Source organism: Danio rerio, chromosome 23, assembly GCF_049306965.1.
Source record: "Danio rerio strain Tuebingen ecotype United States chromosome 23, GRCz12tu, whole genome shotgun sequence".
Taxonomy (NCBI): domain Eukaryota; kingdom Metazoa; phylum Chordata; class Actinopteri; order Cypriniformes; family Danionidae; genus Danio; species Danio rerio.
The window spans coordinates 19,583,016-19,609,927 of NC_133198.1; the positions used below are offsets into that span (position 1 = coordinate 19,583,016).

Here is a 26,912-nt window from a genome sequence, read left to right on the forward strand (position 1 = left end):
GAATTATTAAAAGATATAGCTCTAGCATTTGACAAAGGAGAACTTCCAGAATCTCTCCCAGATCAGTGCTGAATTCGGCTAAAAACTCCTCAAAGGAGCAGCTCCAAGTAGGGGTGGGCGATAGGAAAAAAATATAATTTGACGATTTTTTTCTGGGGTAATCATGATTTTTATCCCGATTCTTTTTCAAATTTATTTTTTAAGACTATTTTTCAAATTACAAAGCCACAATACAACCAAACTAATGTCCCCATCTAAAATATACTCTTACTATGTATGTTTAAGAATATTTTAAAATATATGGCGATACAGTGATTTTTCTGAAAAAGTAGATTGTGCAGTAATTTCGATCGTCCACAATCAAATATTGTGTTATCACACAGCCCCAGCCCCAACCATAATAGACGAAGCTGTAGATTGTGAGCCACAACCTGTAGGTATTTTAATTTGTTGAAATTGATCTATTAAATGCATTGTGTCTACTGTTAACGATATGTTGTAGCGAGGACGTAAACAAGGATGTAAACAATGGGAAATGCGGTTTGGCACCATTAATAATTAAGCTACAATTTCATTAGTCAAAGCTGCTTTTCCTGCGTTCTATATCTCAAATAACAAACTCGCAAAAGAACTTACACATGTTTATAACCTGAATATATATGAAAGACACTTGTCAGATTTTTTTTATAGAGCAGATGAGGTTCAGCTGAGTTCTTTCTTTGTGTCATTATCTGTCTAATTCAGACTCAAACTGATAAGGCTAACAGCTACTTTGACTGACAATATTTACACAACGCAAAAGCGTTTGCGTGTAGAGGCATGACGCTTTTAATGGCGACGTGGAGACAATCTGCAAATCACAGCACATTATGTTAGCTGACTAATCAGAGCCTCTTGAGGGCGGGTCTTTCGGGGAAACTAGGAAACATTATAGTTATTTTATTGTTAGCTGAGTAGCTGTATATTATCAAAGTATGAACAAATTATTTGATTATTATTATTATTTTTTTTTTTACAAATGAAGCACACATTGCTTTGCATCTTATTAACACAACCAAGCCTTAAAAATACACTCTGGACCAACCATTTAAAGCCTATTAAGCAAAGATTGAATAGAATTTTGCTTAAAAGGCTCTGGAATGAAATGGAGTTTCAAGATTAAATAGGGACAATTTTGTCCTGAAATTTATAAGAGGAACTATTCTATATTTCATATAGTGTAACAGAGATGTAATGTATGAAAGAAAATTAAGAGTTAAATATTTAATGTTAATAACAAATGCATAGTTTTGCCAAGCTTTGCATTAGCACAGCCAAAATAAGCACAAAAAATAAACGAAAGACAAAAGTATGATGCACATGGGTTAATATTGCGAAATCTAAAAAAATGTTGAAACAAAGCAACGTTTTCCAAAACAAATAAAATCACTTCATACCACATTTAATTAGTTTATTGTTTTTTTTTTGTCTCTATGACAATACATACAGTGCATTACAGAACTAATAAAGCAGTATATCTGACGCTTGACCTGCAATCACAGACATCAGTAGCATCCACTCAAGTGTTTATGCACCTGCAGATTTCATCTGAATTATGTATGTTTTGTCGATACATAAAAAGTGTACTGTCACTGTATTGTCATCCAGTCTAATTAAATACATTTTCTAGGCAACATGGTCTACATTAACAACTAATGGCTGCTAACAATTTAGCATCAGAATATATTAATGGCACGTAGTCTGACAGGACACAGTCTGCCACAACCCACAGTTTTCTTTTTCAGTCATTTTCTATCACTGAGAACAAATTGTTCCAGCTCAGTTGAACACAAGTGCCCATGTATTACATTAGTAAATAACTGATTGTATTGAGAGAGTTAATGAGACAATACCAGTGAGGGAAACATGATCACAAAATCCTTAAGCACTGGCATGCATCCATTGCTCTGGTGCCAAATGTGCCACCTACTCAACTACATAGCCGAATCATACACACAAAAAAATGCACTGTAAACACATTAAAATCATTTACAAAGAGCTGCATGTTAACAAAATACAGTAAAGAAAAAAGAAATGAACAGAAATAGTAGTAGTATCACTTCTTAATTTTCATGTCAGGCTGGTCTATCATACAGCGATTAAATGATTTGATGGCACATTTTCAGTTCATATGGTCAAACTGTAAATTTACAAAAACCTGTGGTATTCTGGTGTCAAACATACAGGGAGGCACAAGGATTATTCAAGAACTGTACAAGAACTTGTACCAATCGAAATTAGTGTAAATCCATCTGTTCCATCCAAACAATTTTAAATAGACAGTTACATACTTGGTTGATTTAAAATGTTGAAAATACTATTTGGATGTATTGATTATCAATGTAAAACATAAATATATATTTTTTTAAATTCCCCAGAACAACTTCATTGAGATCAATTTCTTTTTTTTCTGATATTAATTCATAGTTTAAGATAGTGACTTTGACATTTGATTTGTGTACAGTCACATTATTACTTGCTCTCAAGCCAACATCAATCACAGTGTGAAGGAAATCACAAAAGATTACAATTTAAACCAAGGGTGTCCAAACTCAGCCCTGGAGCCGGCCTGTTATGTGAAACTCCTATTCACATGGTGATTTGTTCACAGTGTGTATAAATAGTGAAATTGAATCAAAAGCAATGTCTGAAAACACTGTTCCTCATTTTCCCCAACTATGATGTCACAAGCCCCACCCACTAATGATCTGCCTAATCAGCCTAGATCAATAATAATAAATCACTGAAACCTAATCTTGTTAATCAACTAAAGCTATTCAGTCAAGAACAGCAAGTGCTTTTCAGTTCTGTAGTTTAGTTTATAATAACAGTTCAAACTGCAGTAGGCACTGTATATTACACTTTTGTCACGTTAATACATAGATCTAACATAAACATAGTTTTTGTCTCAGCTGTTTACGTGCACCTCAGATGTGTGTTCAAACTGACAAGGCTTTAAAATGCATGCAGATAGTAAACTTTCATAATGATGAATAATTGCAATGTCAAGTGAGAGCAATATACATAATAAAACCAAACAGCAGTTTAGCCTTCAGAGCGTCTGAGACACAAGCTGTAAAGGCCCACTTCTGGAAAGGGGGTGGAGAACAGAAGATAATTTGCATTTTTAAAAAAAAAGAGTTTTTGTTTTTGCATGTTATAATAAATAGTGTGTGATGTATTTTGAGCTAAAACTAGTGGGGACACTCTATAGTAAAAAGGTCTCCTATAAGGATTCAAGTTAAGGATTTAAGACTTTGCAAGGATTTAGGCATTTAGAAGGTACAAATTACAAAGAAAGAATGTTAGATTGAATTAAAATGTTCATAAATAATTCCTAATGTAATGTGACCAAATAATAGGTGAGAATTACGTTCCTGTTTACACCTGGTATTAAAATGCATTACCATCAATACAGGTGTAAATATTATCTAACATGTTTCAAACGTTTCTGAAGAAGGTACTCAAAAACACAATTTGATTGCATTATGCTTTCATTGTGAAAATCATATTTGACTGCATGCCATGGTAACATTTTACAATAACAGTACATGAATAACAATGTATTAATATGTAAACTAAACATTACTTTATTATGATTTAATGATAAGTTAAGAGGCGCACTAATCATGAACTAACTTTAACTACAACATGAGTCATAAGAGTTCATGTGTAAATAACGGCAACCTTAATTACTTGTTAGAACATGTTGTAACTGAACATATTAATTAAAGTTTAAGTATAAGCTAAATGTAACCAACATAAACTCATGATATGCTAATGTATAATTAGTTCATGACTTTACTTGAAGTGACGGTTAACTCATCCTAAACTACTCATGAACTCCTGTGTTTAAACTGTTCATGTTGATGTTGACAGAACACTTTTCTATTGTTATTAAGTGTAAGCGCACTAGACTGATGTAAGGAGCTCACAAGTAGATAATGATGATGTGCCCCTCTAAGTAAAGTCATGATATAACTATATCATGATATAATTATGTCATGAGTTTAAGATGGTTAAATTAAGCATAAGATAATGTGGTAAATGATACATTCATTTACAAACAAACATGTACTAACAAGTTATTCACACATAAACTCATGTGACTCATGAGTTCATGATTAGCGAGCGTCTTAACTCATCATTTATTCATAATAAAGTAATGTTTAGTTTACATATTAATACATCATTATTTATGTACTTTTATTGTAAAATTTTACCCAAAAAACACATACTTTCTGACTTTTGACAAATGAGTGATTGTCATTTTTAAGTGTGTTATACAGAAAATCATAGTTGGCTTCCACATCGTTTTTTATACACGCTGTTTAATCAACTAGCATGAGTTAATTCATTCAATAGCACTTGTGGATTGCACTGAGTGCTACTTTTCATCATGAGACATGTATCTGAATTTAATAATAGGAAGAAAAATTAGTAATGCATCTACACATGTGATTGGATAACTTAAGCACATGTTCATACCAAGTGGAAACAAGGCCTCTATTATAAAACGTACCACATGCCTTTATTAAAATGTGCCTAAAAGTGTGAGGGTGGGATGCTGAATAAATAAAAAGATTTAACCTGATTTATTTAAGTTTGCAATGTTAACACAAAACCTTCTGGCACTTGAAACTTTTATCAAATAATCAAAAATGAAGAAAAGCACTAGTAGATCACTGCAAACTGAGAAGCTCCACATCAAAGATGAGGGTTGCATTTGGGGGAATAATCCCAGGATGGCCTTTATTACCATAGGCAAAATCAGGTGAACAGGTCAGCTTTGCACGCTGTCCAACGCTCATCTAAAAGACACACATATATAGCTGTTATTTATTATTACATTTAAATACTGTATTATCAGCAGATTGACAGAATAGGTGGTGGTAGATTTCAGTAAGAACTCATTTTTTTATGATTTTCTAAGTGAAAAAAGCACCATTACACACCTGCACAACACCTTCTTCCCAGCCACGAATCACTTCCTGTTTACCAATCTTGAACTTAAATGGCTTGTCACGGTCACGGGAAGAGTCAAACTTCCGTCCATCTGTCAGGGAGCCTGAAAATTTGAGAATAGAAGGACAAGGCCAGAAAAACAGGAAATGAGGTTTGAGCATCAGATAAATGCACTACTTTATTATTGTTCTGTCCTCTCGAGGGGATTTTCCGTCCACGTCTAATAGAAGCAAATTACCAGGATATGAGAGATGTATCTCTTTCAGGAATAAGGCAAATGTTGTGGTGTATATTTACATAAACATGAAACAAGCAGAAAATGACCACTAATCTGTTCATTAACAAAAAAACTATGGCTGTTTCTCAATATGCGTTCTTCAGCGGTCTAGCGTCCTCTTGTTCTCGTGCAACGTCATCATCAGCTACCAAAGTTCAGTTCCAATACTCAAGACCGCAAGAACGGAGGATGCGTGAAACTTCCCGGATGTGTTCTTGATATCGAGAACGCACTGATGCAGACTTGAGCACCGAACTTGCTCTGGAAGTCCCAGAAGTCATTGCGACTGGAGGTGGGAAGTGCAGCATTTTATTTAGATTCATTATTAAAGTTCAGAGATGTAACTTATTTACCTCGGGAGTTTCCCCTAAATGAAACGGTGAACGTAAACATTAACATAAATATCTTAATAAAGGAATAAACACATTAAGCGTGTTTGTTTGCTGAAATTCGTATTAAAATGTGTTTTATTTATATTGTGCAGAGTATATTTATAATGTTTTTATGCAAAGTATATATTTTGAACAGGGGGGAAACAATAAATCGTTGTATGAGTGCTGTAATGTTAAAAAAAATTCCATTTAAAACGCGTAAATGTCACGTGACCATCAGGAAGAACGCAGCATCCCATTTCTCAAAGGACGCGTTCTCTGCCCTCGCGGCCTCATGAGTTCCTGGCAAGACCGGTCTCCACATGAACGCAAGTCAGTTCTCTGCGTTCTTGGAATTGAGAAACATTTATTTATTTGCCATATATATATATATATATATATATATATATATATATATATATATATATATATATATATATATATGTATGCGTGTGTGTGTAGCATCTTAATGTGAATGCAAAGTAACTAAGGTTTAAAATCAGTTTAATAAGAACTGTCAAATTATAGGTGAAATAATGTTCATTCAGCATAACATATATATTTATGTAAATTTATTCAATCATTTTCTTTTCAGCTTAGCCACTTTATTAATCAGAGGTCACCACAGTGGAATGAACCACCTTTTTATGAAACAATTAAACAAGTGTTTACATTTTTGAAAAATGTCTTTGCTGACAAACAGATAAAAATGAAGTATATGAAATAATGAAGTATAAATAAGTTGAATAACGGATAATTCGTGTTTTGTGTCTGCACTTAACATCTGCACATCTTAAAGTCTTTATTATGTTTTTTCTTGTTTTAAATACACTTGACAAGATTTTCTGGTATATGAACAATTACACTGTTTTCATAAACTCCTAGGTCCAAACCTGTTTACTGATTTGCAGACAAATAATTCTTAAGAGCTTGAAATCAAAGATGTCCCTTTCCTTCAAGAATGGGCAGTAGAACTTGCTTGAGTGGCCCTATTTGAAAAAAAATGTCTTACAAGCAAATAGACAAGCTAAAGCTATAATATAAAAATGACTCAAGTACTTAACCTGTTTGGAAATAAAACAGTAATAAATGTGTGAAAAATATACTGATTGTGACAGTGTAAATGTGATATTGACTGAATATTCATTCATTCTTTTTCTTTTTATTAATCTGGGGTTGCCACAGTGGAATGAACCACCAACTCATCCAGCATATGTTTTGCACAGCGGATGCCCTTCGAGCCACAACCCATCACTGGGAAACATCCATTCATCCATCCACACACTCATTCACACACATACACTACAGACAATTTAGCTTACCTACTTCACCTAACACATGTCTTTTGACTTGTGGGGGAAACCCAGAGGAAACCCACGTGAACATGGGGAGAACATGCAAACTCCACACAGAAATGCCAACTGATACATCCGTGGCTCGAACCAGCAACCTTCTTGCTGTGAGGCGATTGTGCTAACCACTGCACCACCGCGTCACCCTGACTGAATTTACCTATTCATTTTTTATTGTATTTTATTTACATTTTTTCTTCATTATAAAAAGATGGAGGCTTTAACTGTATTTAATGATAGCCAAGCTGGGACCCTAAAGTTGAAGTTTAGTTTGGGTTGGGTTTGTTATTAGGGTAAAATATCGAAACTTTCCAGTGTTGCATTCTGAATTAATAAAAGTTAATCACTACAATTACACTGTTATTACTTTTTGAAAGTGCAGTAAACAACATGACAGTCATTAGTTAGTCAAAATAATAACTATTATAATAAACTGGCCACATAATATGCAAAAACTGTAATGTTGTCTTGCACAAATTGAAAATATTTTTTCTCTTTCTCTGTATGAAGAAAAATAAATGAAAGATAATGCATGTAATGCAAATAAAGCAGAAAAAGAAACAATGTAGCCTGATGCAAGTTGGAAATTACAGACGAGGGTACATTTGGTACAATTTTACATTATATCAGTTTTTATATCAAATCTATGAATTTATATTAGTGTTTCATAAGGTCGACATTTTGTATGTAAAAACAATCTTTAAACGGTGTAATGGCCTTGATAAATTCTTTAAACTGTGTAATGGCCTTGATAAATTCTTCCTAAATTTAAATTACCTATTATTCATCAAATAATCTGCCTGCCAGACGGAGATTTCTTAGTTAGTTTGAACGATTAAGCGGCAATCACACAACATCCCAGGGGTCGAGTCACTCCAGACAGCGATAATCCGTCTCTCCGACGCGATCCAACAAAGACGGAATCACTCGAGCGTCTATTAAATCTGCTCAGTCTCAGCTGTCAGACGAGGATCATCTGCGGACAAATGCCACTGCGTGCAAACAATACACAACTAATGATGCACAATGGCTTGATTTGTCTAGACTATATTTGATCTTATTGCGACTCTAAATATGACTGTGTTTTCTAACCTCTGATTGCACTTCTTTTTGGAAAGATGCGACCATTTGTTTAAATCGAGTAATTTTAAACATAATTCTCCCATTTTTTAAAAATTCTAACCCAAACTAAAATTAATAAACTATCACAAGAATACAAAATCATTTCACCCATTAACATAAATGATGTGAATTTCAACTCACCAACATAATGCACCACACATGTCTGTCCTTTTTTGGGGAAAGTCCTCCCTGTAAAAGCAGCGCCAGCAGCAGGAAACAGGAATAATGCTGTTAAATGCACGCAACTTAACAAACAAATACTTGTAGAAACTGTAGCGGGTAATTTTACCATCTCCGGGGGTTATGGTCTCGATTTCCACTCCCATTTTGTCCCGCTCGTGTGTCTCTGAAGAGCCTAACCGCACACTGCCTCAATCACAGCTGTTTGAGCAGAGGAGTGATGATGTCGGGTCACGTGACCGCGAAGAGAGGACGGCCAAAGGGACCAATGGCATCGCGCTAATTTAACATAAACCCTACTTTACTGACCCAGTCACTTTAAATATGACCAGTGATGACGAGTGAGGAACGTTCATGTTAAATCATGCAAGAAACATTATATCTTGATGAGGTGTGGAAAGTAGGAAACATCTATCTATCTATCTATCTATCTATCTATCTATCTATCTATCTATCTATCTATCTATCTATCTATCTATCTATCTATCTATCTATCTATCCATCCATCCATCCATCCATCCATCCATCCATCCATCCATCCATCCATCCATCCATCCATCAAAAATGTTGGATTATTTTAACCCAGGGGTGGCCAACCCTGTCCCTGGAGAGCTACCTTCCAGCAGATTTCAGTTGCAACCCATATCAAACACACCTGAACCAATTAATTAGGACCTAAACACCACGTGACAATTACAGGCAGGTGTATTTGATATGGGTTGCAACTGAAATCTGCAGGAAGGTGGCTCACCAGGAACAGGATTGGCCACTTTAACCCAATGCTTTGTGTAATTCGTACTAAACGGCAAAGTTAAGTAGCCTAAGTTATTAAATGATTTTTTTTTTCTCAGTCACTTTGGTGCATTTCTCACAACACTATTTATATTTGCACAAAAGTTAATGCATTTTTCAAAACGATTAGCCATTTGTGCATATCAGTAGCAGTTTCTCATTTCTTCCAACAAATTGTAAATGCTTTTAAACATGCATCAATTGCTTTCATACAACTCTCTGCTGTAAATTGCTCACACATGAACATTATCATGTGTTATATCATGCCAGTCAAAATTAACTAAACTTGTGGATGCTGAATAGTCATTTCATATAAAACTAATAGTCATCTAAATGTCTAAAATTGAAAAATGTCTTCTAAATTGAACAATTTCATGAATGACCTATTACAGACCTATGTATGTTGTAAGTTCAGTTCCAATATGTACTGCGATATTGTTTACAGTTGTGCACATTTCTACCCAAAGAGAGTTTATGTTTGTTGTAAATAAGGGTGTATTGATTCTTTTGCACATTGCTGTGAATAAATTAGAATTGCAAAGAGCAAATGCAGTAAAAATGTGAAACATACATATTCATTGTCTTGTACTCAGATACCTTACTAAATGCAGTAATGTCTAACTTTTCTGTAGTTTTCAAATGGCTGTGCAAATAGTATAGTGCTGTCTTGAGTATTTTCAGGAGGTGCCACCAAAATCTGACTTTATTGCATTGGAAAAAAGGTACAGAGTCATTATGAAAACATAACAAAGCCATTTGAATATCTTGTTCATAAACAATGGTGTCAGGACTTTTCATCTTGATCATTCTCCGAGAGGCACTGCAGAGTGAAAAACACTCAGGGCTGCCATATTGAAGTGTCATTCCAATCTCAAGTGCTCAAAACTGGTCACTGTAAAAGGCTCTTCAGGATGAAGAATTTAGAAGGGTACAACAGAAAGACACTTTGAACCTTTGCACAAAGGAGTTGTTTGGTGTCACATCAGTGCGTTCCATTCAGAAGGGCTCATCCCTATGCCCCTATATCTCTTTGAAGCTGTAGGCCTATGTCAGTTCAGAGAGTAAACGCTTTGAAAGGATTCGGGTGTAAATTACATTATATTTTCATAGATGGTACATAGTGTGTAAGTTCATAATGTTTCATGTTTCATGTATGTCAGATGTGTAGTGTGTAAAATGTCCAGCAGGGGGCAATAACACATTAGTTGCATTCCAAATGAACACTGTACAGTATGTATAAACTGTGCACTTACACGCTCAGCCATAGAGTATGGGTTTAGAGTTATCCAAATGGAAGTCTTAATAATATTTTACGAACTTTACAAAATAGGGCCTTTTTATTTTTGCTTGCACAATGCAAAATAATCCAATTTTACTACTTATAGCTCCTTTCACTTCAACTGCGTGAGCAAATCTGTGACCAGTGAGTGTTCAACATTCCTTACTCATGTTTGAATAAATACATCATCCAGGTATTTCAAGTACACTTTTTAGAATTTTCTCTGACTGTGAATACACTGCACACACCATTTATACTACAAAATGGCGTAGAATACTGTGCAAGTACGCAACTTGGGATGCACACATATTGTAAGGGTCTGTGTAGCTTTAGGTATGTGAAAAAGTAGACCAGAGGACAGCAATTGCAACAGCAGTCTTGTCCCGGAGGTCACTGCTTCATTCAGACTTCATCCAGGCTTTAATTCTTAAAAAGCCCAGTGCCAAAAATATATGCTGTAATACAGCCCAGTGCCAAAAAGATAATGTCATACAGCCCAGCCCAACTGAAATGTTGGTTCGATTTTGCAAAAAATAAAGATTAACTGCTGAAGAACAGATATTTCACTGATTTCTTCACCCAAAAGAATCAAACAAAGCTAACATTAGCTAATTTTCAAGTTTAGTTCTAGAGTAGTACAGCTATTTGATAACCGCTTCCGCTTAAGATTGTTTTGCACATAGCACCACCATAACTGATTCCTGATTTTTTATTTACTTATTTTTTATTTTTTGAGCAGGAAAATACAAATGACTGAATTCTCAATGACTAACTATAATAATAAAATACTTACAAGTATATTTAATTTAAATATTGCACATCCCTCCCATGTAAAAAAAAAAAAAAAATTGCAGTATGTTAAATCATGCTTTGTCCTAAACCCTTCTTTTTGAAGTGTATTAAATCATGCTATTTATGTGACTGTACATGCAAAAATGCTACATTTTAGCATTGCTATTTTAAATCATGCCAGAAACTTGGTAATACTTGCTAGTAACATATATGTGTCTGTCTGTCTATTTGGGACAATGTGATGAATCATAGTAGAAACATTCTACATGCTAAAAGTTTTTATTAAATATGTTAAATCCGACTTGAAAGATAAAACTTTAGTAACAAATATCCTAGCTCTGTACTTAATCATGGCAGAAATATATTAGAAACTCTTCTGAACTAGCCTATTTAAAACCTTCGAAAGCCAACTTCAAAGTTTTGTCTCCTTATTTTCCTAGTTAGTACTATATATATGAAGAGTTTAAATGCTAAAACCTCTAAGTGCTGTCTGAAATTTTCAACTAAAATGAGCTTTTTTATCACGTGTGTAGTTTCAGTAATATTTACTCTCTGCACAACAAATAGGTTATTTTCTTTGCATTTAAAGTGAAATAACAACATAAACAGGAGGAGAAAAACAAAAACTTTATAGGAACATTACAGATGGCAATAAGTTTTTGCATCTGAACTGTAGTAATCTAGTAACTCTAGTAATCTAGTAATCATTGTGTCATTAAACTGTCAACTGTTAAATATAAGTGCTGTTTACACTCACATCAATCTATTTGTCTGGATATGGTGAAGAAATACACACTGCACCTTTAAGCACACTAATGTTTTTAAATTGTCCTGAGTGCCTTGCAGCACTGTATGGCTTGAATGTCTTTTTATTCATCTTGTCAGCTCATTAGAAGAGATCTCCATGCCCGGAAATGAGTCTGTAAGATTAGTGAGACTTTTAAAAAGAGTCGGGGTCCCCTTGAGCAGGACTTTAAAAAAATCCCAAAACCTTTACACTGAGATGAAGCAAAGCATGTTCATGATCAATAGCTGCTACAAAGTTACAAAAGTAGAGACAGTCACTGATTTCTTCATAGAATTATTTCTTCTTCTCCTTTCAAGCCGTTCTCTGTCCTGCGTAAACCAAGATAACACAAAATGATGACAGTTATTACAGCTATTGCAACTTCCCAAGAATCTTGTGCAAAACTGAAATATAGTGTAAGAATTTGAACATCACTGATATAATACAGGCTTGCGTTTCTTCTAAACTAAAATAATTCTTAACCTTTAGTTTAAAAAGACTGCTTCAGTATTGAAGGGAAGTTGTGGTAACAGACAAGAAAACAACAGAAGCACGCTATTTTTGCAGTGAGCATTGCATATCTCTCATTATCATTGTCTCACATCTGTAGAAAGCATTAATGTTGCATGCAAAATAAAGGCTCATCAGAACCCTCAAACTGACAGAAACACATACCCTGCTTTGCTTAAAGCTTCCTGGATTTTCCGCCGTCGCTCTTCATTGATGGGATAGAAGTAAAAAAGCACCATGCCAATGAGAATCAGGCAGATGGGCACAGGGGCAAAGAGAATCCGGAGTGCGTAAATGACCTTTTCATTGTGTTTACAAGCTCCAGGCTTGTATCCTACAAAGCTAAAGAGGTGAGGAAGAATTTTAATAAAGCTTTGAGGGTTTCTAAATGATGATTCAGTGCACAGCAAAATAAATAAACGGCAACATCTTTAGACAACACTTATTCTCATTCAGTATTGTTTTGATTTAATATTTTTAATAACACATACTGTATGAAACAGTCCGACTGGAAAAAGCTCTTACTGTAGTACCAAGGTGGACACTCCAACAGACAATCCTCCTCCGAATTTGTTAAAGAACACATAGCAGGAGTAGAACAGTGGCTCTAGATCCTGGCACAACGGGTTCTTGACTTTAAAGTCATCCACTACATCTGGCAGCATCGACCTGAAATAAAAACACCTTGGCTGTGTAGTATATTACATCCTTAATTACATAAAATATTTGAATGCAAATAAGATACTGAAGCGTACCAAACTGTGTCAGCTAACATTGTTTATGTCATACTGTTAGATAATCACTCTTAGCATCAGCAATGGTTTAAACCAGAGACTCGCTAGTATAGTTTTGATAGATAAGGATTGTGATTAAGGTCAAGATAATTGTAGTGATATACATCAGTTTCATGTGAGTATGCTCTTGATGCTCTTGATAGTCATTTTACAAAAACCAAATTAAATAAAAAACACTGCAGTATTTTGGTGCCTTGGTAATTAGTCTACCATTAATAATGAAATGTGTATATTCCATACAAAGTATGAAGCCGATTTTTTAGATCATGTCACATGACTAGAAGTGCACTCATTACATTCTGAAAAGTTGAGATGTTTTCAATTGGTGCGCCTGGAAAACTTAAGACACAATATGTGAACAGCCCCTTAGCCTACTTTGGAAACTGTAAAAATGTACTTAAACATACATCTCACAGCAGTTTGTAGGTCAAATGAACACTACGGGGCAGCATAACAAATTTTACACGTATTCACACATTGCAAATTGGTCCCAACACAAACAACTAAAGAAACGCGTATCGTTGGGAGGTCTTGTTTGGGGTGGTATCAATAGGCCCCGCAAACACATGCCCCAAAATATATACAGTGCCCTGTAATGTGTAAATTTGTAATCTGAAACATGCCAATAAACGTACAGTGCTCAGCAAATATAAGTACAGCTCTCACAGATCTCTCTTTTAAATTCATATTTTTAATAGGAAGCTCTACAGTATTATATGTGTGCATATAGGTTGGATTAGTCAGCACTGAAGCCAAATCTGGAGATTATTTACAAAATTACCAAAAACTAGTACACCCAAATTTACATGTTATATAAAAATATTAAATACAAATTTAAAAAAGAGGAAAAATCAAGAGAAGCAAAAAAAAAAGAAAAAAATAAATAGTTGAAATTTTGTAGGTTGTAAGTTTTTTTTTAATTATTAAAATTTTATTGTATTATCTTTCAATTTCTAAATGTTTAGAGACTAAAATATTACTATAATAAATATACCTGTTTCATAAATCTGTTTTGTTGAAATTCACCAAAATACATTGCCTTTATTCACTGAGAAACAGATAAAAATATTCCTTTTCAAAATGGGGTTTAGTCAATTATGCTAAGCACTTTAGCTGTCCAACAAACCTAGACTGCACATTTCAGTACATCCACATTGTTGTTGATATGTATGTATACATTTTAAATGAATATGTGTACCTTAGTAAATATATGGACAACTTAGTTTTGCAATGTTTCTTTTCACGCATACCTTTGTTTATTTTGTATATATTACCTTGGTAATTATATGAATATGGACTTTTTTCACAAGACTGTTATGACACATTTAACTGTCATCATAATCTTCAATCTTCAATTCTAGAAAGTTTTTAATATTTAGATTTGTTTTCAAATGTATGAACATTTATATGCATTTATGTGTGTATTATATTATCACTTATGCAAGTTGTTTCTAATGCAGCATCTATGGGGCCGAGAGTAAATTTGACGTTATTCTCTCGTCTGGCTGCTGTTATCAGTCTCACACTGTGTGTTCCTTTTTCTGAAAGACTTTATAACACTGTCAAGGCATTTTTCTTTTATTATTTCAGCAAAATTGTAAAAATATATATTGTTGTACCCTCCCATTCACTGTGCTCCAAGTTTATCTAACTATGATGACATCTGCTGCTGAGACACCCAGAAATGTGAAAAGGTCTATTGTATTTACATTAGTTGGTTATTATCTGAGTCTCAAAGTGTCTTCAGAAAGAAAAAAATACATTTAACTTGAAAAAAGCTTGCTGAATATACAGTTTTGTGAGAAATATCTTTTGATCTGATAGATTACTTTGCATGGACAGGAAATGACAACAAATGTGCAAAGATGCTTTGTTTCACAATTCTTTTTGATTTATAAGAATTAAACGTACCCAGTTTTGATAGACCTAGTTTATGTTTATTTATTTATTTAAATATCTTATTATAATTATTTTGTTTCTTATTATGTTTACTGGTTATGTGAATGACTCATTGGTAAACAAGTTCAAATAACAGATCGTATTACTTAAGTAAAAAAAAAAAAGTTTTGCGAATGACATTTCACGTTTTTTAGGCAGATTTATAATGATAATAAAGAGTATTTTATCACTCCCTTCTATAAAAATATTCTTTCTCACTTGACTTTGTGCAATAAAACAGCATGGGAGGACTGGGGTCGAATTTAAGGATGACATCATTCTAAATCAGCCAAACATAATAATGGCAATCATATCAACTGACCACCATCTGGGTTTGCGTAATGTGTCAGTAATGTAAGAGGAGAACTCTGGATGAAAGTAAAGTCAGTGAAAGAGGTATTATATCAGTTACCAAGGGAGTAGATAGAGGGCTGCCAGACTTGTGCCAGATATCACCGACATAATAATGAAGACGGGTAAATTACTGTTCACTAGAGATATTACAGTTAGAGCTGGGATATAAACCTGCAGAAAAGAGGAGAAAGAAGGATGAAAACTGTTCAGGCTGCATTTATTATTAATATTATTGGCTGTGATTGTAACAGTATTAATATTCTGTTTCTGTGCTATCATGAATGATCCACTTAGAAACCCAAAATGATGCTCACTGAAAGGCCGATGAATATGGTGGTCTTCTTTCCTATTTTGACTAATATTGTCTGCCACATTGGGATGGATATTGTCGCTGATGTCTGCACAAGAATAGATTACATGTCAGCAGCTAAAAACATAATTCTTTGTTACTCATAAATTAATGTAATTTGTAAAATAAACATGAGCATTTAACATATGAATCTTTTTTTTTTTGCTTTATTATTATATAATACTGTACTTTAAAGGGCTAGTTCTCCCAAAAAATAAAATTCTATAATAATTTACTCTCCCTCCACTTGTTTCAAACCTTAATGAGTTTCTTTCTTCAGGTAAACACAAAGGAAGATATTTTGAAGAATGTTGGAGACTGATATTCACTGACTTTCAAAGTATTTCCCCTTCTGCTATGGATGTCAATTTCAATATTTTTCAAAATATCTTCTTCTGAGTTCAACTAAAGAAAGATATTTATCAAGGTTTGGAAAAAAACTAAGGATTAAATGATGAGTATATGTTTGGGTGAACTGTTCCTTTTTATAAACAATTTCATGATTTAATATATGTAGAATAATGCGTTTTAATGTATTTATTGTTCTTCATGTAGTAACAGATGAAAAGTAAATTCTTTTTTATATATTATTTAAAATGTAATATTACAGAAGATACATTTTTTGTGTCTTTATAGAACAGATCACCTTAACAAAAAAAGCTCCTTCTATTATACCTGATGTAATACATTTTGAAATAATGGATCCCTCACCAGTAATATAAGAACAAGATGCTGGAAATATCCTCCCATATTTGCTGCATGAGTACAGAAGAGGGCAAAATTCCCCTGAGCCATCTGAAACAAATATTCGATATATAATTCCAGAATATAATTGGAATATCATTCCAGCAAATGTCATACCTTACAAATCCGTATTTCTAAATTAAATTCTTAAACTAATAAGAATCCACTCTATGACTAATTTGAAATCCATCCAAGAAACCAGGGCATCTTTCTTGGTAAAAACCACGTTTGATAAATAACAGACTCAAGTGCTTCAAAATAAGATAATAATAATGCAATAAAACATCTGACCTGAAAGGCTAGCGAAGAAAAGAGGAAGCCAAACACAAGCCGCACATATGGAGTGTGTCCCACAACCATCTTCATTCCGGTTAGATAGGGGACATTTATGCGGTCCAGGTTACTCAGAGGCGCTGAAGTGAATTAAAGAGTCATGCAAATCATTTTATTCAGTCATTATATTATAAAATGTATCATGTCCAGCCACTTACAAGCCTAAAAATATGTTGATTTATGAAATACATATTAAAAATGTTTGTGTGTTTAGGGAAACATCATAATATAGTTTTTGCTACACAAACAAAATGTGTCAGACCAAAACGAATCCCTTATTTGCACTGTTTTGCATTTTGTTGCTTATGATGAGAACACAGAATTCATTCAGGAAACGAATGTGATCAACAACATTTTCAGAGATGACTAATCTAAACACCTCTAACTGGCTATACTGTATTCGTAAACTCAACAGAAACGTGTGATTCAGAGCTGCTGAATAAAAAAAGAAATGTGATGCACTGTGCACAGGTAGACTGTTGTGAACTGGCACCTTTTAATAATTCTCACATTAAGTGCAACAGCTATAACTGTTAACAAAAAAAAACACTGACATTTTGGCTGTTTACTGATGAACAACAGATGCTGGAATTGCAAACCATGTTAACGCATTTAAACTTACCCAACTGTTCCTTCACTCCAAGAAAAAGTATGAGGCAGCACAGAAAGTACAGCATTCCTAACACAAGTGCGCCAGTCAAATAGGCTCTTCTCTAGAAATCAAAAAGGTGTATATTCAGCTAAAACTTTTCAACATCAGTGCTTTCATTTCAAAATAGCAACAACCCATCAAGCATTTTTTCTTTGTGTTTTTGTTTTAAAGATATCTAATAGACATCCAAACATTAGTTTTGGCTAAAGCAAGACAATTTGGGCTGTCAGCAAAAATCTAATAGAGGTCTAAAAATAGTCCAGAAATATACTACACTCTCAGAAATAAAGGTACAAGTGCTGTCACTGGGGAGGTACTTTTTTAAAAGGGATACATTTGTACTAGGGTCCTAATTTGTTCCTCAAAGGTATACACTACCTGACAAAAGTCTTGTTGACGATCCCAGTAGTAAGAGCAACAAATAATACCTTGACTTCTATTTGATCATTTGGAAAAGTGGCAGAAGGTAGATTTTTGCATCTCAATCATCACAAATATTGACCTATTGGAACCCACATGGACCCAAGATTCTCACAGAAATCTGTCAAGTTTGGTAAAGGAAAAATCATGGTTTGGGGTTACATTCAGTATGGCGGCGTGCAAGAGATCTGCAGAGTGGAAGGCAACATCAACAGCCTGAAGTCCCAAGACATTTGTGCCACCCATTACATTACAAACCACAGGAGAGGGCAAATTCTTCAGCAGGATAGCGCTCCATCTTATACTTTAGCCTCCACGTCAAAGTTTCTGAAAGCAAAGAAGGTCAATGGGCTCCAGGTTTGGCCAGCCCAGTCACCAGAAACGAACATTATTGAGCATGTCTGAGGTAAAATGAAGGAGGAAGCATTGAAGATAAATCAAAAGAATCTTGATGAACTCTAGAACTCCTGCAAGAATGCTTTCTTTGCTATTCCAGATGACTTTATTAATAAGTGATTTGAGTCATTGCAGAGATGTATGGATGCAGTCCTCCAAGCTCATGGAAGTCATACACTATATTCATTCTTTTTTTCCACTGCACCATGACCTTATTTTCTATACCGTAAATTATTTGTTTCATGACAAGACTTTTGTCTAAGAAAAGTCAGATCTTACTGTCCTAATGAAATACTTAAAAATCAAAGCATGATCATATTTTATTTAGGTAAAAACAGCGTAATCTAGAGGCCTTTGTGTTTCATATAAGCCACTTCTGATACTAAATGATCAACTAGAAATCAGGTTAGTATTTGGTGTTCCTAAAACATTGATAGACGACAAGACTTTTGTCAGGTAGTGTATATCATTATCTAAAATCTGTCAAAAGGTAAGCAGTTGTGCTTTTTGGGTATTGATATGTACCCTTGAGGTATTCATCTGGACCCTTTTGGTACAAATTTGTACCTTTTGAAAGGGTAACACCCGAAGTGCTCTTGTTTTTTAGAGTACCTATTTTATTAGAGTGTAGCCATCACTTAGACAGGAATGAATGATTAAACATGTTAAAACAGTCTAATTGATGACTAGTCAATATTTTTAGACCAACAGCCTAAATTTAGCTTTGCTTTAACCAATACATCTACGTTTGGATGTCTATTAGACGACTTTTAGCACACAAAAAAATGCAACACAGGCTCATTCCAAAACTGTACCCCATATACAATTCTGGAGAGAGTGAAATACATCCCAGTAGGTGTGTTTTTTTACAGTTTTTGTTTTCGCAAATCCCCCAGAGGCCGCTGTGTCTGCTTTTTGAGATCTCAAATTTATCTTGCAGGTAACGAAGGGCGGGAGGGAATGTCGCGGGGGCACTTTTGATCATTTTGGAAGGGCACTTTCTATCCAAGACTGAAAAGGGCATGTGCACTGCACAGGTTGAGCCCTATGTGTGCACGTGCCTGCGGCTGTCAACTGACTGACTGATTGAATGACTCTTTCTCCTCCTTCCCTAAACACAACCAATAGTGTTTTCAAAAGCACTGATTGACCAGTGCCCACCCACTTCTCTAAACCAGACTGACAGTGTTTTCAAAAGGAATCCAGAAAAAGAAGCCCTCACAGCCTCCTGATTTTTAGCATATTTTCTGATCTTACCACATTATCACCCTGTTATTTACTTTTGTTTTTGTCTTAGCTGCTTTCTGAAACCTTTCTTCAACGCAGGCAAGCATGAAAAAAACGGCATCATACAGCCCCAGTGTTTGTTTTAAAGACGACATGCAGCCATAGATAGCTCTGGCTACATGGTTTGTGATCTCCAGAAATGTATATAGGCTACATTTTCAGAACGAGCTTGTGTTGAAACAAATGCTTGCTAGGAACTAAATAGGTTCCACAAATTGCATGAAAATGATGTTCTGTACAACTCACTGTATTTTGTAAAGTGTCAGAAATGCCATCCAGTGGGCCAGTGTAGTTTCCGGAAAGCTCTTGCGTGCTGTTCTGTAAACTGCAATCGTGTGTTCTCTTGGCATGGTGAACCCCGACTATCTGCCCCTGAATGGTGGCTCCTGCCAGTGTGGCGAACACTTCCATGCCCATTCCTGTATCATGACATCTCATTTAAGCATACAAACTGAGAAGTAACAGAACAATGGTTATAAATATGATGCAAACTTCACATACTGTTACAAATGTCATATAAGTCTAATAGAAAGGTATTTATATAATGGATTACTATGAATCAAAAATAATTCAGACAACAGTTAGTGTGACGATATTTACATAACTATCAATACTTTTCTGTCAACCCTTAGCCCCAATGACAGCTTGTATGGTATCCTGATCCTGTCAACCGGGTTCATAAAAACGGAACTTCAGAATTTTTCAATCAGCATTCAACTGCTGGTTTCTGGTTCGAGTCATGGCTGATTCGAGTCCCGGCTGATCCAACTGAAAGGCTGTGGAGTGTGCATGTTCTGCCTGTTCACGTGGATTTTTTCTGTTTGCTCTAGTTTCTCCCAAGGCATGCCATATGAATGAATTGTGTCAAATAAATGGGATGTAGTATATATGTGTGTGTGGGTGTTTCCCAGCACTGGTGGTTCACGAGTTCTTCGTTGTACTCTCTGTGCTGGGTTGCAGCTGGAAAGTCATCCAAAAAACATGTGCTCAAAGTAACTGGTGGTTCATTCCGCTGTGGCAACCAGTGATGTGTCATTCTTGAACAATTTGTTTATTTTGAACAAATCTTTTGTATGACTCAGAAACAATGAATCCTTTCAGTGAGTGATTCGTTCATTTGCGCATGCGCACATTTGTGCAGGTGGAGTAAAAGATTATTTCCTTTGAGTCTTCTATTGGGTTTGAATCATTCTTTCGTTACATCAAAGACAGAAGCCAACCATATGCATTTAGAGCTGGTAAAAGATTTGATTCATTCATCTCTCAAGTCCTTGGGTTTGAGTCATCTCTTTTTACATGCTGTCACGTGATGAACGAACGACTCAAAAACCAAAGGATTCAAACAGTGAATTAATCATGGCTCCTTTTGGCTCAGACTGTGTGCTTTGGTTAGGCGTATAAGGGACTGTCTGTGTGACATGAACAAACCCATCAAATCTGAAGACATGCCAGAACAGGTGAGCTGACATAATCATACACAAAGACCATGTTGAATAAATGATTATTTTCTCTTCAGCATTCTAGTTATGACTTGTTTGGTGTAGTTGTAGATGAGTTTGAAAGCAACTCGAAAATGAACGAAAAGATTTGTTTTTCTCACTGAACGAGACTCAAAGGTCAGAGTAAAATGATCCGAACTTCCCATCACTAGTGTCAACCCCTGATAAATCAGGGACTAAGCCAGAGGAAAGTGATTGAGTGAGTTAAAAAGAGAAATGGTTTAACTGTATTTTTACCTAAAGTGTTTATTAAAAACAAGTGCAAAAACAGACTTCCCTGAGCTGTACTTCCACTGTCTCTGGCTGGAGAAAGGATGTTTCTTCACTGATGATAAGTTTATCATTAAGAAAAACAGACCTATTGTTCTCTCAATTTTTGCCTTTTTCTTGATAGGACAGTACATAGACCAGTGCAGAGAGCATGTTTCAGAGAGAGGACGTTATCAAAAACCTTGGGAGAGAAATTGAACTTCTTTGTACTGTACCTGAGGTGAATATTTCCGAGTGTTGCCAATGAGACTATCGGCTCCAAAAATATTCTGTTGATTTTAACTCTGCTTCCTTTTATTCAAATTCACATTCCAGTCCAAAGCTCAAAGGTTTCCATCCCTGTTTTTTTATTTATTTTTTTATTTACCCTGTTGAAAGTGCTTAGTAACTTGATCTTATTGGTGTGATTGATACTATTTTCCAGTAAGATAAAAAAAAAAAATCAATGCATGGCTGATTATTTTCTGATATTTCCTGATTTCTTTTCATCTTTCTCTCTATTGGGATTCATATGTATTTGTGTAAGCTGTTTCATCAAACTGAACCTAAGACACAATGCAATTTCACCTAATCATCTCTTGGTGTTTTTGCAGTTTTATTTTCTTACTGTATCCAGTAGCTGAGTCTCGATCCTTCTGATTTCCCCCAAGAAACATGTTTAGGGAGGAATATGGCACATGGTAGCACTGAGAGGCAGAGAGAGGGAAAACTACTTTAAAGGCAAATGTAAACGTGTACAAAATCAGCTGTTTGCTTATTATACAGTAATAAAGAGTACTATATTTCACTGTAGAAATTTCAGCTTGTTATCATCATGTGGTGGCCACCCGTATTTCCAAATGTATTGCAAAATATGCATGAAAAAACATAAAATGGCTTTTTATTATTTTGTAAGGTTCTCCGGCATTTATTTATAATAATTCCAAGGTACAACATTGCTTAATAAATATATATCTTGTTTTGACCCTCTCATCGGAACCAATTGAATAGGTGTTCCAGATTTTAGATCCAAAAGTAAAGACCCGCTAGTATGATTGGCTAACAGTCTGCATATTTAACCAATGGAAACTTCTGCATGAGCTGTATGTTTGACAGACTACATTCTTCATAGATGGCCACTGCTGAGACTTAATGACATTTAAAAAATGAGTACATATCAAATGATCTGTCACACCAGACAAAGCAATAGCAACAATACAGCTGAATTTTGCTTTAATGTTGGTATCTAATGGAAGGGAACACAAAGACTGTAGCTGTGTTCGAAATAGCATACTTCAATACTATATAGTATGCTAAAAACAGTATGTGAGCAAAGTAGAATGTCCAAATTCATAGACTTAAAACAACAGTATGTGAGAAGTACCCGGATGACCTACTACTTCTGAAATGCGCATCGGATGGATGCTACACTATCCCATGATCCCACGAGAGAATTCATAAATGTGAGTGGAGCGACGCAACTGACATGAGTAGGTCACAAGATCATGACAAAATGGTGGATGTAGCACATCCGAGTTGCATTCATACTACTAACATTTATACCATACCTGCCAACATTTGTCTCTGAAAAGAAGAAATAACAAAATGGGAGGGTGGCGGTAGATGGGTCTGAAATACGGGAGGCTCCCAGGAAAAATGTGAGTGTTGGCAGGAATAATTAATACTGTTTAGAATATACTTTTCTAATGACCGAGTAGTACGTTTAAATTCAAATGCAGTAGCTACTGAGTAGTAGGCGGTTTCGGACACAGCCTGTATTTGTACATTTGGTTTCTGTGTAGAACTGCATTTTCATCTGTTATTATTTAATTAATACAAAATTTGTGGGTGAAGCTAAACAGGCCACAACCTGTCATTATGGCTGCATCATATAAGCTGCTTTAAGGCTTGCAAGAAGTTCTGAGTTCAGAAACCTACAGTGTTTTAAAATACAATGAATGACCTTTCATATTCAAAAAGATTAAGGGAATTTGGATTTCTCAGTTTATGACCCCTTTAACTGCACCCATAACTGCTGAACCTCATCTATTCTAAATGTGTAAAACAGTGTCAGTTAACTGTATGCAGATAATAGTAATAGTGGTCTTACACTCATAAAGGTGTCAAACAAACAACACCATATGAAGTACCAGCTGAAACTGAAGGCAGGGGACATGGTGTCCTGTGGGGTATACCAGAGCATGATGTATGACAGGATCCCGAGCGGCATGGTGAACACAATCCTGTATATAGAGCACAAATTAGCACAGAGCAAGCATAATGTTGAAGAATATCTAACATTAAAAATAAATACAGTATACTGTTAATTTACATGCTCTAAACTAGTAATGTGTGTAAGCAAAGCACCCTGTGTTCAACCTGTGAAATATCTAAATGAAATAGATGTAGTGCTATACTGATATTACCCAGTACACTAACCAAGGAATGAGTTTGCCAATTCTGGTCCGGCCACTTTTGCTCACAGCATATCCAATAAGAGGATCTGTAACAGCATCCCAGGCTCGACCGAGGAAGAGAATGAGGGATGCATAAAATGCTCCCATCTATTGAAAAAACAGAAAATGATTCTCAGCCAATACTCACTCTGCCCCATTTTTAAAAAATCATTTGTATTATAAAAATGCTGTTTTATATAGAAACATGGTTCTTCCAAGCTGTAAGTACTCAACATAGGCTTCTAACTTTTGCAGCGCTTTACACTTACAGTATTTTTTACTTCCTGTGCTAACCATTTAGCAAAATACTACAGAAGTTGGCATGCAAACATGAATTGCAAATTGAGCTGCACCACAAAAGCATTTTATAAATACTCACACAGTCACAGTGATGAACTTTTTCCATAAGAAAATGAAATGCACATGGTTTAATGTTACAGTGTTTCATTTAACAAGACTCCCAACTACTAGGCTACACCATAATCAGAAAAACATAAGAAATCAAGAGATAAAAGGAAACCATAAAAACCAGGACAAAGAAAAACATGTTAGAATAAAAAGTATGTCATATTGTGTTTAAAATACCATATTTGAGAACATGCTTTAACAGTAAGTAAATCTCAAGTAAGTGATATGGCTGGTTGCATTATCTGGTACAAATGTGAGGGAGAATATCCTAGTTTTGAAAAGCAATGTAAATCCTCATTTTACACAAACACTAATATTATAGCATGTTTTTCTGGATCACTAACACAATAAATAGGTGTGTTAAAATCAAATGTTTTTCCTTAACATACATTTTCTTCAAATTTTTCACATCATATAATCATATATTTACATAATATAGACAGTTTTTTTGTACAGATTCATTATTCTATATATTGGCCAATTTAATGTGATGTCAATATGAGAAATGCTAGAGTAAAATCGAATTTCGTACACACAGCTAAACACCAAATATACTATTTCTTTTACTTACTTTCACAACATCCAGTAAAAAGATCTGCATGAAAAAGCCCTTGGCGTTTGCAGTCATTTGATAAGGCATTCCTCCAATGGCATAGCACAGTTTCCTGGACAAAGGGATGCCTTCTTTCTGCACGAGATCAACAAGTAAGCATCAGTGCCTCTATTTTGTGAATGTTGTAACAACAACGATCTTGTGAATATTACGTTAACAATGGAAAAAGTTGAAGTAGTCTAATCAAACGTGTTCTCTTGTTTAATAGGACCTGATAAAAACACTTTAAATTTCTCGATATAGTCTGCTCATTTGTAAAAAGCACATGTATATCATCACCCCAACAACAAAATCTTCTAATAAACGCCATACCGGTTGGTTGTCGTCATTTTCCGTGGCACAGGCGATACTGTGATCGGTTTGCTTTTCCATTCGTCCATTCCCAGTGCCGTTGGCCATCGTTCAGCAGCTTATGGAGAAGTTGCCCGTTATAGTTTTCTACTGCCTCTTATACTGATCGTAAGGTGGGCGTGGTTCTTAGTTCCTCTGCCTATCTAAGCGTTTGAGGATGCTCAAAAAAGGACAAATGTTTCGAAATAACATGTCGGTTTCTCTCTCGCACTAATTGTTCGACAAAGCATGGATATGGAAACTTTGAAGGTCAAGTTTGTGTTTTCTCTTGCATGTGAGTTTGTCCGTTTCAAACACCAAATTCAACTTGCATTTGTTTGTGTAAACTCTCGACAAACTTCCATTTTGACTGTTGAGTAAACATATACAAAAAGAGAAAATAAAAATCTACCGTTTAATCTTTTATTAATGTTTAGTTTATAGCTCTGTCACTATTACACAAAAGGGAAAACATAAAAATTTGAAACTGAAATAAATATAAAACATTTTGGCTGGAGAAGGAAAATGAGCTATAAATAGGACCAAACGGAATCTGCGCGCATTTTTGTGATATTTCAGCGCAGAATCTTTTTTTAATCTGCGTATTAATGCGGAATGATTTTGGGAGTATCATAACTAAATTAATATATGAAAAAAATACCATTTAACTTTTTATTTAATGTTTACTATGCAAATCCAATTTAATCCACTTTATTTGGTAAACAAAGCAAGTCTCTTATATAATATATCTACTAAAAGACAGAAAATATTACATTAAAAAACTGTATTGTAAATAAATCATTTGAATATTTTCAGATTAGTCAGTAATATTACTGAAATTAGTTTAAAAACCGAATAACTATAAATTTACACATATTTACACACGTAAATAAATAAAATCCATGGGCTAAAAATCTGCGCAGATTCCGTGTGGGCCTAGCTATAAATGCTTATAGTGGGTATGCATTTTTTTAAAGGTCACTAATAATCTAATCTTTGGACTATTAATATCATTTAAAATCAATAAAGTCTGTACTTCAACAAAAGTACACATTTGTACATATTATACCTTTATTATTGTTTTATTATCTGTTGCATATTTCATACAACTGCCTTTCTCTCTCTCTCAGTTCAATTCAAATCACTTTATTGGCAAAACATACATGGGAACATATTGCCAAAGTGTACATAGCAGGGGGGAAATATGTCAATATAAAAATTGTAGTAATAACAATATTGATAAAAATAATAACAACAATAATAATATACATTTTTAAAAAATACTGTAAATGCAATATTAGGCAATATATATATTTTATATATATATATATATATATATATATATATATATATATATATATATATTTATATATATATATATATTTATATATATACACACACACACAGTTGAAGTCAGAAATATTAGCCCCCCTTTGATTTTTTTTTTGATTTTTTAGATATTTCCCAAATGAGGTTTAACAGAGCAAGGACATTTTCACAGTATGTCTGATAAGATTTTTTTCTTCTGGTTTTGGCTTGAATAAAAGCAGTTTTACATTTTTTATGAACCATTTTAAGGACAAAATTATTAGCCCCTTTAAGCTGTATTTCTGTTGGATAGTCT

The 26,912-nt window shown here is 34.6% G+C and overlaps 2 protein-coding genes across 4 annotated transcripts; both read right to left on the reverse strand.

Moving 5' to 3' along the window:
* Positions 1-1,435: 1,435 nt before the first annotated feature.
* Positions 1,436-8,497, reverse strand: fkbp1ab (FKBP prolyl isomerase 1Ab). 3 transcript variants are annotated; one of them, XR_012398315.1, is made up of 5 exons: positions 8,416-8,497; positions 8,268-8,315; positions 4,995-5,107; positions 4,250-4,850; positions 1,436-3,612 (listed from the first exon to the last, which is right to left on the reverse strand). XR_012398315.1 is itself a non-coding variant. In NM_001005594.1 (4 exon segments), coding segments are annotated over 4 exon segments (327 nt in total). In that variant the 5' UTR covers positions 8,453-8,494; the 3' UTR covers positions 4,619-4,721.
* A 1,389-nt stretch (positions 8,498-9,886) lies between these two features.
* LOC570014 (sodium-dependent lysophosphatidylcholine symporter 1) lies at positions 9,887-26,207 on the reverse strand. Its single transcript, XM_021474518.3, has 14 exons — positions 25,271-26,207; positions 24,917-25,033; positions 23,921-24,045; positions 23,592-23,724; positions 22,110-22,188; positions 19,980-20,152; positions 17,601-17,691; positions 16,937-17,058; positions 16,613-16,696; positions 15,867-15,950; positions 15,611-15,723; positions 12,992-13,135; positions 12,632-12,808; positions 9,887-12,285 (listed from the first exon to the last, which is right to left on the reverse strand). Exons 1-14 carry the CDS (start codon positions 25,355-25,357, stop codon positions 12,243-12,245), a joined length of 1,572 nt encoding a protein of 523 aa, XP_021330193.2. The 5' UTR covers positions 25,358-26,207; the 3' UTR covers positions 9,887-12,242.
* Positions 26,208-26,912: the final 705 nt, after the last annotated feature.